Below are 12,358 nucleotides of genomic sequence, written 5' to 3'. Positions count from 1 at the left end.
CAGTGTTCCCAGGAGTCTCACCTGTCATCACACAGGTTTCCCCTGCTACTTGCCTTCTCCTGGGAGAATGGAAAAGAGCATCAGCTACACAATTTGATGAGAACTGTAGTTTTAGTGGCACTTCTGAGGATGTATTTGAAAAAGATAGCCTGGGTTGTAGAAAAGACATTCTCTATTAACTAGGGCAATGATGACTTCCAAGTCACAGAGATTCTATGGTACAGGAAGACAACTTCCAAGGACTTAAGTCCTTACGATCAGTAACAAGGCTGCTGCTGGCAAAAATGGAAAATCCACCAGGGTCACCAAAATACCATGGGGAATGAGATGCTGTGCTTGGGGAGTTGGAGGGGGGATGGAATAGGTCTAGGCTCATTTAGAGGTAGAAACTAAGTCACTTGGCTGCATTTCAGTTTTAGGATTATATCAGTGTCTCTTCTAAGATCATTTTATGAGTATTCACAGTACATTCTCAAAATTTATTGACTTTCACCTCTAGGTGGCAGCAACTTTCTTCTGTTCTTAACATGGTTGTCTTTGGCCTTTGTTTCCTACCTTCAATATAATTTCAGACTTCCTTGTCTTTCCCAAATAAATACTTCATGCACTGTGCAGTTTGGGGAAGATTATTGTAAGTCACTCTCACTGTTAGAAATCAGTTCATTCTTCAGTTAAGCTACAGGGTTCTCCAAAGAGTGCAGAATAATTCAGGTCTAAAGTGAAAAATAATAGAAAGGTATCTTCTTTTCTTTCTTCATACCTATAAACTGCTAACTCTAAGGAAAGCAATGTTTCTTTTTCTTTACAGACTTCTGAGGAAAAAAGCCAACGAGTAGAGAAATGGAAAAATGAATGAAATTGGAGAGATCTATTTTACAATAGCATTAATTTAATGCTATTTAAATCATTGCTTTTCTACAGGATGTAACCCAATGTGTCTATTTATGAAGGTGTTCCAAATATATTACAAAATAGAAGATTTAGGGATCACAAAAAAAAAATGATAACATACAAGTACATATTTACCTAATGTATTGAACTATAGTCCTACTTAAATATACCCACCAGGTCAGGATTCTAAACTGTTAGAGTTAAGAATGGCCCAAGAGACTTGAAGACTAAATTACAAGCTCATTTGAGGCTGTAATAAATGCTGGGTGTGTCAATGAATCACCTAGGTGGTAGTAAAGGGATTCCTTTTATGTAAAGTTGAAATTTGATTGTGGGCTCATACTTAGGGTTTATGAAGCACTTTATTTCAAAGTGATACTATGAACAGTATTATCTCTTGGGGATTCTTTCTAAGACCTAATGTGAACTAACTTGGGTCAGATATCATTCATTCATTCAAGAGAAATACTGAAGTACAAGAGCCATAAAGAAAAATTTACTGTAAGTGACAGATTTATACCAGAACCCAAGCTTGTAGACATAAGCTTTATGTATTTCACAGGAGGTTCCTCTGTTTTCTGCCTGTTTTATATACCTCATCTCAGTAACTATGTATGTTTGGCTTTAATGGCTGCATTTTTAAATATGTGATTCAAAGTAGGATTTTTAGAGACATGAAGGTTCAAGTTGATTAGGATCAAACACTCCTAAGTTTCAAGGAGAATGGAGCCTATTTTGACTAAATATCCTTCTTGTGTTTTTGCTGTTCAATATCCAAGAGTAAGCCCTAAGAGAAGCCACTTATTTTAGTTATTAATGATAGAGTGCCCTCATCATCCAAAATATAAGAAAGTATGGCTTCAAAGGGAAAATATTACAGTTCTGGAAAAGCTACTACCCTTAATGACAGCAACGAGTTCTAGTTTAATAGCAGGGTAAGTGACGGTGTTCATTTATGAAGAGTAACCTTTCCCGCCATTTTTTTAGTGCTAACACCTCTTTTTCCTTTGGGAAACTAGTCCCTCCTTGTGGGGTCTTAGCAGGGTTGTTAACCAAGGCACTCTCCCTCCTTTGGCCAAGAGCTGGGCACCTGACCCAGGTGGGGGCCAATCTGTGCTCCAGCTTCCTCTACTGTGACTTAGAGGAGGTGACATACAGGAGCTGGAGCTGACTCACTCCAGGCCTGGACCCGCTTATTAAATCTTGCTCCTACACCCTGGGTGCTGTCCTGGTTCCTGTGTTTTCTGAGGTCCAGCTCCTCTGGCTTTTCCCTTGCTCTATAACCTGCCTCACATTTTTCTGAAAAATTACCTTTCACTTAGGACAGCCAGATCCAGTTAGTTTCCATTATTTCCAACAAAAGAGCCCCATCTGATACAGAAGACTAACCAAATACAAATGTGGGCAGGGATCACGACTACAGGTAGACAGTGGATTCTAGGAGGGTCCTCAGCTCTCCACCTACTTATTTGCTGCGGACTTATGTGAAACAGCTGTTACCAAAACCTGGGTGATACTGAGTTGGCTTATATTTTTTTGATAAATACATTACATACTATTACTCATTTAAAACAGATTAAAAAAAATATATTAATTATCAGGATATTGGTCTTACCTTAGGTAAATCTAATACTATATCTAGAAATGTATTATAACAAATAGCCAGTTTTAAAGAAATTACTAAGAAACTTTATGAAAATCTAGTGGTCAGCTGAGAAAAATCATAGTAAAGTGAGAATATATTTGATTTTAGAATTGCTAGTTCACCGTCCATGTGAATACAGAGAAATCTCCGTGGCTAGAAAGATGACATTGCAAATATAACCAACAGATGAAACCCAGAACAAAACTGCTGGCACATGGAGCATTCTTGCAGGGAACCCCTTAAGATTTATTATCCTGAGCAGTATTCCCAGCATATTCATGAGCACATTAGGATTTCTGATTGGGTTCCAACTTTAGTCATTATTCTTTCAAATACATATTTAGAAGACAGCTATGGCTTATAATTGATAGCCAATTGTTGTAACCCAAATATATCCACTGAAAAATCTTATGAAAGACTAAGAAAGAATGTGGTGTCTTCTAGATATATATAAAATAAGATCTTTCTTCATTTTAAGTTGATATGTTCATTATAACATGACTAATGGTGGTGCTATCACAGATACATATATTTTTTCATATTGGGACACAGGTTTTCTCTGCATTAGTGATTCATGACTCCCCTCATCCCCTTCTTCTTCATGTTGCATTACAACATGACCATTATTTTAAAGTTCTACGTGTTTAACAGGGAGGGATTTGCAATGGAGAACTCACATTACATAATTTAAAACTATAAGGATCAGTAGTTTAGCTTTTCCAGAGTAAATGATGATTTCAGATTGTGCAAATTTTAAATTTCCTTCTCTGTATAAGACCAACCTGATTATGTGAAAAATATGCTATGAATCCCAGAATTACAAATACATAGTTTTGAATTGTGAACAGTATCTCTTGGTCATGCTATAATCAATATGACACAGATGTTTTATGATATGAGAATACCATACCTGGCTACAGTGATGGGAAGATGTCAGAAATCAACAAAGAGTATACTGACATGTCCTATAGGTTCATATATCAGGTTTTCAGTATGATACTAATATAGTTCTGAGCCGCAGGTTGGAAAAGACAAAATACTCATGGTCTTTTCATAGAAAAATGTCTCAGAAATGGTGACCTTTATGGCTCAGCATGATCTTATAGCTCAAATTCTCCTATAATTACAGAAAATAACATACTTTAATTTTTTCCCCCAAATCATCTTTATTGTGACTAAAACAATACTAGACACAAAATCAGCTGATACCAACAGGAATGTAAACCATTTTCATAATGATTTCTTGCTGAAATTGGTGGTAATAGAGAATTTTTAAAAAAGAGACCAAATTTTTTAATAAGGTCACTTTGGAAGATGGGATACAAGTTTAAAGTATACATTGTTGTCATCAAGCTAAATTTGAGGAGGTAATTGAACTAATTAAGGGCTTAATAATTGCCACTACATTATAACATAAGGAGAAGATGTAATTTTGGAAGGATTTAAAATGTAGCATCACATACACCCTGGAAGCAAATTTTTTTTTTTTTTTATTTAAATTCAGTACATACACAGAGAACTTGCAAACACGTTCATGATTATATCAACCACGTTATTCCAAACCTGTTATCAAACATTGGAGAGAGAATGCTTCCAAACCAAACCTACAGTCAACCTCCTGTTATTTGTCAACACTTATGGATGTAAAAACCCATGAAGGCCAGGCATTCTGGGAACTGGAATTTTCACATATTAGAGTCCACACATGATATCATAATTTTTGCTCTGTAAGTCAAGAAGCACGGTGGTGGAATACTTCGGTAATTAACATAACGTGATCAATATTGTCTATAAATAATGAGCATGCAAGGATCCACAAGATGATGAGTACATACTTTGGCAGGGAGTAAGTGCCACATATTGGTGTGAGCAGCGATGTCTTCATTAAGCCTCTGTTTCTCCTTGCTCTCCCATCACATCAATCTAATGGGAATTTCCCAGGCAAATTTCCTTCTGCTTAGCTCTTAATGAATTAAACATTCATCTTATTTAATCTTTAGCATTTCTCTTGTTCTCCACACAGGTAGACAACTGCCACATGGCAGGACTACTGGACAGGTGCACGGAGCTTGGATTTATGCCCACGTTTGGCATAACCTGGGCATAAAAAAATAACATTTTTGTCCTTGGGCCTCGATTTCTACATTTATAAAGTGAGGAAGTTCAGCTGAACTTGATGATGCTTACGTGTCCTCTATAGCTCTGAAGTCCATAAGATGGAAACACTCTGTCCCTCCTTAAAGGGCTGCTTCTACACCAGCTTTCTGAGAGGTTTCCAATATCAACAACTTCAGTGCCTTCCTCTACTAAGGAAAAAGGTTTAAACAGGAAGGAATGTTCTTAGTTTTATGATAAAGACCCTCTGAGTTATGTCTCTCAAAAAGACTCCATGAAGTCATGTCTAACATTTGCAACTGTACACATGTAAGTGTTTAAGTTCATTGCAGCACTGTATATATCTGACACAAAAACGCTGAAGTGTGAAAAGGCTCTTCCTGCCCTCCACAAAAATTTGTGACACAGAACTTTTTCACAGCCAAGTGGGAAATGTGATTCACACCCAGAATGCATCATAATTTGCATAGAGACTCCATTAACACTGCAGCTTTTTTGTGTATATGGCTACATAAAATCTTAGGCATGCTGGTAAGAAATAAATCATAATTGAAACTGGTGGTGGCAGCATACAATTGTTTAGAGAAAATTACTTCTATTTTGCTGATGACGACTGCTATTAATAGTGCTTTATTTTCTGTGCTATTAAATAAATAATCCATAAAAGTTTCCGTTATGTGACATCCATTACCACTGTTACATAACAGCCGTTGGTGGATGTTTTGGGTCCATACCACAACCACCATCACCAACATCAAACAACAACATATGCCAAAGCCCTTTAAAGTTTTAAAAATGAACCAGAGTGGAGCAAAAAGTAGGGAGGAGAGAGGAAAGCATGAAATCTGAAGATAAGCCTATTCAAACGCATATGTCTTCGGAACACTAACAGGGATCTTGGAAACTTTTGGACCTTTAAGTCAACTTCAATGTTCAGTTCACAGATATTCCTCATAGAACCCCGCCCTGTCTTGTTTCAATCTACACATAATTTCCAGATTTCTGTTACCTCTTGAGAACAAAACAGCTGAGTATGACTTGGAAACAGTCACTCTTCTGGGGTTTGGTATCACAATACAATGGCTTAAATAAAAAGATCTGTGAAGAATAAAAGTTTGTTTTTCCATTCAACTCCCTAAATAAGGAGGGTTGCCCCAAATGGAGAAAAATGTTCCCGCGCCTCCGCCCCCGCTGCCCTGCAGGCGTTATTGTATGCAAAGAAGAGTGGCAAATTCTCTTAAAAAAAAAAAAAAAAAAAAAAAAAGGTTTATAAAGTGAAAGGTAGCCGAATCTGCCACTCTGAAATACGCCAGTTTGGCATAAGATTATGAGCTGAAGGCACATGAAAAGAAGTAGACACAAGAAAACCTCTCTGCTCTCCCCCTTTCTATCAGGAAGGATGGGACAATTCTCAACCACTGGGGACAACACTCCTTATAAACCCAGAGAGGGCACCAGAGGAATCTGCATAACAAATCTTACTAACCAGCCCTTATCTCGCATTATTTCTCCCACAAATTTATCTTCCCATAATTTGCTTCCCCTAAAAGCTCAAGAGTCTTTTTCCTTAGTCTGGTCATTTCTTTAAAAAATTACTGTTCTTTTGTGAAGATGCCATATAGGTCCAACTCTAACAACCCGTTTGAGTAACTCCACTCTGGGTGGTCCCATGTGTATGCAGATGCACATGTCACTAAACTTCTGTTCATTTTCCCTTGTTAATCTGTCTTTTGTCAATTTAATTCATAGGACCAGCCAATAATTTTAAGGTGGGTAAAAGGCAAAGAGATTTCCCCTCCCCTACAATAATTATTGGACAAAGGAAGGCAATGGTGAAGGAAAGAGGAGAGATCTGATGCATGAAACAGAGAATGGAATTCACATGGCTGAACCCCAAAGGCTTCATCGATCCTCAAATCTGCAAATATTCCCATAGAGTGGTGGCACCGAGGGGAGAGACATTCTGATGGACAGAGTTTTCGTGTGGCCTGGCTTGCTACCTTTCATTAATTCAATATTAAATAAGTTGTATAATGATCTGATATTCATTACTGGAGTGCTACCACATCCTGCAAGAAGTTCTTATTGCCATTCTTTAATCCCTCGGAGTTAGCAGATAGTTAGTTATAGCAAACCTGGCTCCATCCTAACACCTGTCATTATGCCTGGGTGTTCTCATCTCCTCCCTGTGTGTGATATGAACATTGTTATCACACTTTCTTTCAGTTCCAGCAGATTTTGTTTGCCTTGAACAGACATTCTTTTCCACACATTTCTTCAGCTCCAGAGGAAATACTGCCACATGAATGAGGCCAACGGATGTCACCTTTCATATCAACATTATGCAAAGAAAAATGCTACTTAAAATTTGAAACCATTTTCACTCAATAATAAACACTGGTTTGGTAGCTCAACCACAGCCACAGACTTGCACAATCCTACAAAACTGTCATGCATTACCTATGCATACCTTGTAGTTTAAGATCAAGTCTTTTCACCTTTTATTGAACTTTATTTGCTTATTTGATGAACAATATTTTTTAACTGACTGGAGTATTTGCTAAGCCAACTTCACAAGATCACTGTTCCTAATTCTCACATATAGCATTTGCGGATCTAACTCAAGCCAGAGCCAAACTAATGTCGAACTTGACATCTAATCCTATAAATTATCCCCAACTTCTAGTTGGGGGACAGCAACTATCACTTTCTCTTCCTTGTCATTGCTAGCATGAGTATTTAAATTTTCTGAATTTTCAGAGCCAATATTTCACAAAGAAATAACAGGTATTTATCACTTCACTAGAAGTAGATGCTGGGTGATTCATGGGGCTTCTCCCTAGCTGGGTGATTTATTTCCATATACCAGTCTCACAGTATTTACTAAAGGAAGATTCAAGGTAGCATATATCATAGAAATTTTAGCTAGCTCATGACCAAATAAAGTACATGTATTAAATCTATGTATGTGCCTAACTACAGTCAATTTAGAAATGTCTCCAGGTTTTTGTAGGTGTGCTTCAATCCATAAAGGAAGCATCAGTTCAACTCTGCTTTTCCTACTAATTCGAAGTCTTTACTCAAAGCTTTCTTCTCTGAGATGGATTTTCTGACAGCCTTCTTCCTTCCTTTATATTTTCTCTCTTCTCTACTGCCCACTCTCAAACTGGTCTTAAATATAACTTCTCCTTCTGAACATTATACTACAAATATATCTCCTTAAACCATTATCCACTTTGTATTATATATTATAGGCATATCTGTGTGCTATCATATAAAATATACAAGCGTGTGTGTGTGTGTGTGTGATGTCATACACACACACATAAATGTCTCCTACAAGACAGTTAGCCCCTTGAGGATGGAAACCATGTTTTATTTATCTTTCTAATATACTGCTTTTTACAGTGCCTGGGACTGTAAATAAATGCTGCTGAATAAATAAAAGTTGAATTTTCTCAAGGCTAGTAGAAAAAATCATTTTTGTCTTTCATGGGTTACTTCTCTGGAGATAAAAGTAGTTTAAACTTACTGACCAAATAACATGCTATATGAATTATGTAGGAACAAGTTATCATGATTCCAAAACTCTAGAAAGGAAAAAAGTCAAGAAAAATGTGTTATTTACTCAGTGTTTCACATTTAGCCATTGAGAACTAAGTTGTAGAGACTGGATCTCATAACTGACAATTCTGTACTTTCTCCATTAGCTCAGGTTGGTCCTTTGAGCATCTCACATTCTCCATAGGCAATGAAGTTTCTTTAGTACAACGTGCCTTGTACTGAGAGGAATATAAATTCCACGCAGTCAAGAATGGACCTGATCTCTTCCTTTCCTTTTATGTAATGACCATCAGCGTATTATTCCCTTAGCTTTCTCAGTTTGCCAGGAGATAATATGCTTTAGCAATTGTGAGAGAGCAGGAATGATGCCCCAGCTTTTAGGCAGTGTGTAAGCAAATGACTGTGTCCTCTGCGCTCCATTTCCCCTCTGTGAAGAAGAAAAGCATAATATTTAACAACATCACCAAGCTATTGTGAGGGTTAATTAGATTTAAAGGGGAAAGGGAGGCAAGCTGATTAGGCACTATTCAAATTCAAAGTGTCATTATTTTGTGTCTAAAAATAATCCTGATTTAGGAATAAAATTAATTTGGAAGCTCAATCTTTGGTAATCATCTTCCCATACTTAAAAAAAAAAAAAAAAACAACGCCATAGTTTTTAATCAAAATCCCATTCTAAGTACAATTCAATAAAGTAAAATGTAGATCTGCGAATTTCCATTCATCTTTGAAAAAATACAGCCACAGTTCTATTTCTTTCTTTTTTGTATCTTTCTTTTCTCTTCTTTCTTTTTTTAATGATACATTATGTGTCGAAAGATTTATTTTATGGAATGGAGTCATGTAAACAAATTTTGAACCTACATTAATTTATTTTTTGTTTCACATGAAACAGTTGTGAAACATTTAAGTTGCCTCTCTGAAGAACCAATAATCAATGTTTTATGGTTGAAATAACTTTTCAAGTTGTTTCTGCTAAGTTCCTTCTATGATTTTGTTCAAGAACTAGTCAGCTAAAGAAGATCTTAGTATTCCCCAAATTAAAAAACAAAACAAAACAAAACAAAACAAAGAAAACCCTGGGTATTTAACACTAAGGCCAGGAAAAAAACATCATTGAAATAGTAATCACCAAAGTTAACATAACAGATTAATTCATTGTGAAAATTTTCATGAGAAGTTGAAGTTGGTACCTGAGAAAAATCTGGGTCAGTATCTTTGGAAAAAAAGAAAACATTCTTTAAAAGGGTAACAGTTGCTAATCCTCAGAAATTAGATCATATCTGTTAGGGAAAAATGTTGTACTCAAGAGTTTTTGGTGAGTGAAGAGTTTTGGCTGCAAGGGAACTCTATCAATATTTTTTTTTAGAACTTTCCAGAGGAAAGGGCCACTGCATGGTCCAGTTAGGAGAAATGTATTTCCTTTAGAGGAGCAGGAATAATTGTCTTGATTTTGATGCATACTCTATTAAAACTTCCCATAAGATTTACAAATACTCATAATTTAGACTGTATACTCACCAAGCAAACTTTTGATTATTCATTCGATTTCCTCGGACCCTTGATACTGGGGATGGATGTACCCTGTAGGCAGATGAGAGTAACCGAGTCACTGAAAAAGCATATTCCTAATTGCAAATGAAAAACAATGGCATGTTTTATAAATAATCTCTTTTAGATTTGCTTAAAATCCCGCAGAACTTGATCACCTCTTAGTAACTGATGCACAATTAAATTCCCATACCTGCAAATCTGCAGTCCTTTTTTCCTTCTTAACTACCTTTAAGATACCAAGGGTGTGTCACAATGGTCACTGTGAAGACTCCCAGAAGCAGGATCGCCAGTGTTTACTAACTGATGTACTCATTCAGCCCAACAAAAAGTTGCTGAATACCTAATCCTTGCTGGGTATAAGAGTAGGTAAAAGTATATAAAGTATAATGCCCTGCCCTCAAGGAGTCCTCTTGGTACCTGTTCCCACAAGGGGGGAACAAAGAGACAGTCCAAGTGCCCACTCCTTCAGCCAACTTTCAGATTTAAAACCTTAGAAAGCAATACAACTTTACCCAAGTGTCCAGGGACAGAATCTGCGGGCATGGGGCAAGAAGGAGGGGGGAACAGCCCCTTCTAGGAGAAAGGCCTTCTGCAGGTGATGCTGTACAGCTGGGCTTTGAGGAAGGCAAAGTCAATTCAAAACTTTAACCAGATAAAGGCGAAGAACATACTGCTTTACTTCAGGGATAGAATCACCCACGGAAAATAGTTTACAGCTTGCAGGAACTGCTAATCTCTTCCAATTAGAGGCTAGCTGCTACACCTGCGCCTCCTTGTGGGTCACTAACTGGCAAAACAACATGCCCTACTTCCTGCTTCCTTGCTGCTGCCCTCCTGCTTTGGTCTGTCTTGGCCAGGACTTGTCTTTCAGCTTGTGTTATCTTCCCTCTGTATGCTTCATACATTGCTCTTATACACAAGACACAAAAGAAAGAAAACGAGGATTTAAAACTGGTCTTCAAGTCCAGTTAGACCCAGCAGCTCCAAGGTTCATTAGAACTCCAGCTCGCCTTAGTTACTCAGCAAGTGAAAATCATTCCAGAACAGATGACACAGTTCCAGCCCTGCCGGAGGGCCAACTGCAGTCTTTCCCCAAACCCAGAGCCAGGCTGCACTTTGCACTCTGAAGGCTTATTTCTTCCAACATCCCTTATTAACATTCTTTTCCTCGCAGCGCTTCTCAATGGCTGCTGCAGCTGAGCTGCTCAGCACAGATTTTCTGCTCGGCATGGGGGAGGGGGTGTTAATTATGCAGAAAGATGGAGAGAGTCCAGACAGCCCCTCTGGTGAACTGTCTCATTCAAGCACAGCCCACTTCCTGCTGTTTTGCAGCTACAAGGATCACCTGTTGGTCTTGGCAAACGGCCAAACTGGGGCCAGCGGAAATGACAGACTCAGCTAGAAATGAAAGCCAGCTCATATTCCAGTGCCCCAAATTGGGCAGAGGGAAAAAAAATGCAATAAAGATGCATCAGGATTATACAGAAGGTACCAAGACTAGTTTTTTTCCTCTTTTCTTCTTTCTTTTTTTCTATCTGCTTGAATTGAGATGTCCTCAAAATGGACAACTGAGCTAAAAAATCTTTTCCCCAGTTAAAGCCTCCTGACCCAAGGGGAATGCAGGAAGTCCTCCGATCACTATATCCTCACTGGGGTATCACAGTCCTAGCTGTTTAAATTCAGTTTCAAGGAAGAATCAGCCCCAAAACTCACAGTTCTTTAATCCACTCTATATCCTTTGAACATTCACCTTGTTCCCCACTCTCTAACCCTAGTCGTACAAAGAAACTATTTCATCACGATAATTCAATCAGGTGAAGTTTAATGATAGACTGTTTATTCCATACATCGATGGAGAAAAGTGGGTCTGTTTAATCCATAATTACAATATTCTCTAGATATTTATACCTTTTAGGAAAATTTCATTGATCCATAGATCAAATACCATAAATGGATAATTCCTATAATGGCTTAGCAGTTTTAGAAAAAGAATTACTTAGGAAAGTCTTAGGAAAAGAATTCCTGATTGTGTGTGTATGACCAAATAATTATAAGGTTTCTTAAATTAAAAAGGTAAATCAGCGAAGCTTTATTTTCTTCCACAAAGGGAATTAACCTGGAGCTTACTTCATCTGATAAAGTAGACCATAAAGCTTATACTTCAGTTACATCCCCCCAATTTTATTTCTTCAAAAGGATATGCAGTATTTTTGTGAGCTCTGTCTTTAAACTGTGACACTTTTTGCCATCTTCTCCTGCCTTCTTTCCACATATAGCAGCCAGGCAGGTAGCAAAGTCAAAACTCCAGTAGGAGAAACCGCCACCTAATCTGCATGTCATGCATTATTCATGGCCTCCTGATTCCTGCACCTGCATCTGGGCAGGAAGCTTGCAGGGAATGTTCATTATTCTTCTCTTAGCCTCACACAGGCTTGAGTACTGCTAAGCCACTTTGTTCTGTAACTAAGGGTTTCAGGCCTTAGTACTAACTGCTGGATGTAGAAAAGAAAAAACATACTATGTTGAAGAAAAGGGCAGTCTTGGTTGTTGTGTAACATGTATTGAATCCCACAATGTGTTCTTCTGAGA

The 12,358-nt window shown here is 37.7% G+C and overlaps 1 protein-coding gene across 1 annotated transcript in view; it reads right to left on the bottom strand.

Annotated features, from left to right (window-relative positions):
- Positions 1–12,358, bottom strand: part of KLF12 (KLF transcription factor 12) — a 409,446-nt gene that overhangs the window by 52,768 nt on the left and 344,320 nt on the right. The window contains exon 6 of the mRNA XM_069467152.1: positions 9,737–9,799. Within this exon, the coding sequence (XP_069323253.1) occupies positions 9,737–9,799 (63 nt within the window). The remainder of the gene's footprint in view (positions 1–9,736; positions 9,800–12,358) is intronic.

Source organism: Eulemur rufifrons, chromosome 4, assembly GCF_041146395.1.
Source record: "Eulemur rufifrons isolate Redbay chromosome 4, OSU_ERuf_1, whole genome shotgun sequence".
NCBI classification, from domain to species: domain Eukaryota; kingdom Metazoa; phylum Chordata; class Mammalia; order Primates; family Lemuridae; genus Eulemur; species Eulemur rufifrons.
Note: the sequence above shows the minus strand (reverse complement) of the source record. Positions and strands in the feature narration are given on the sequence as shown.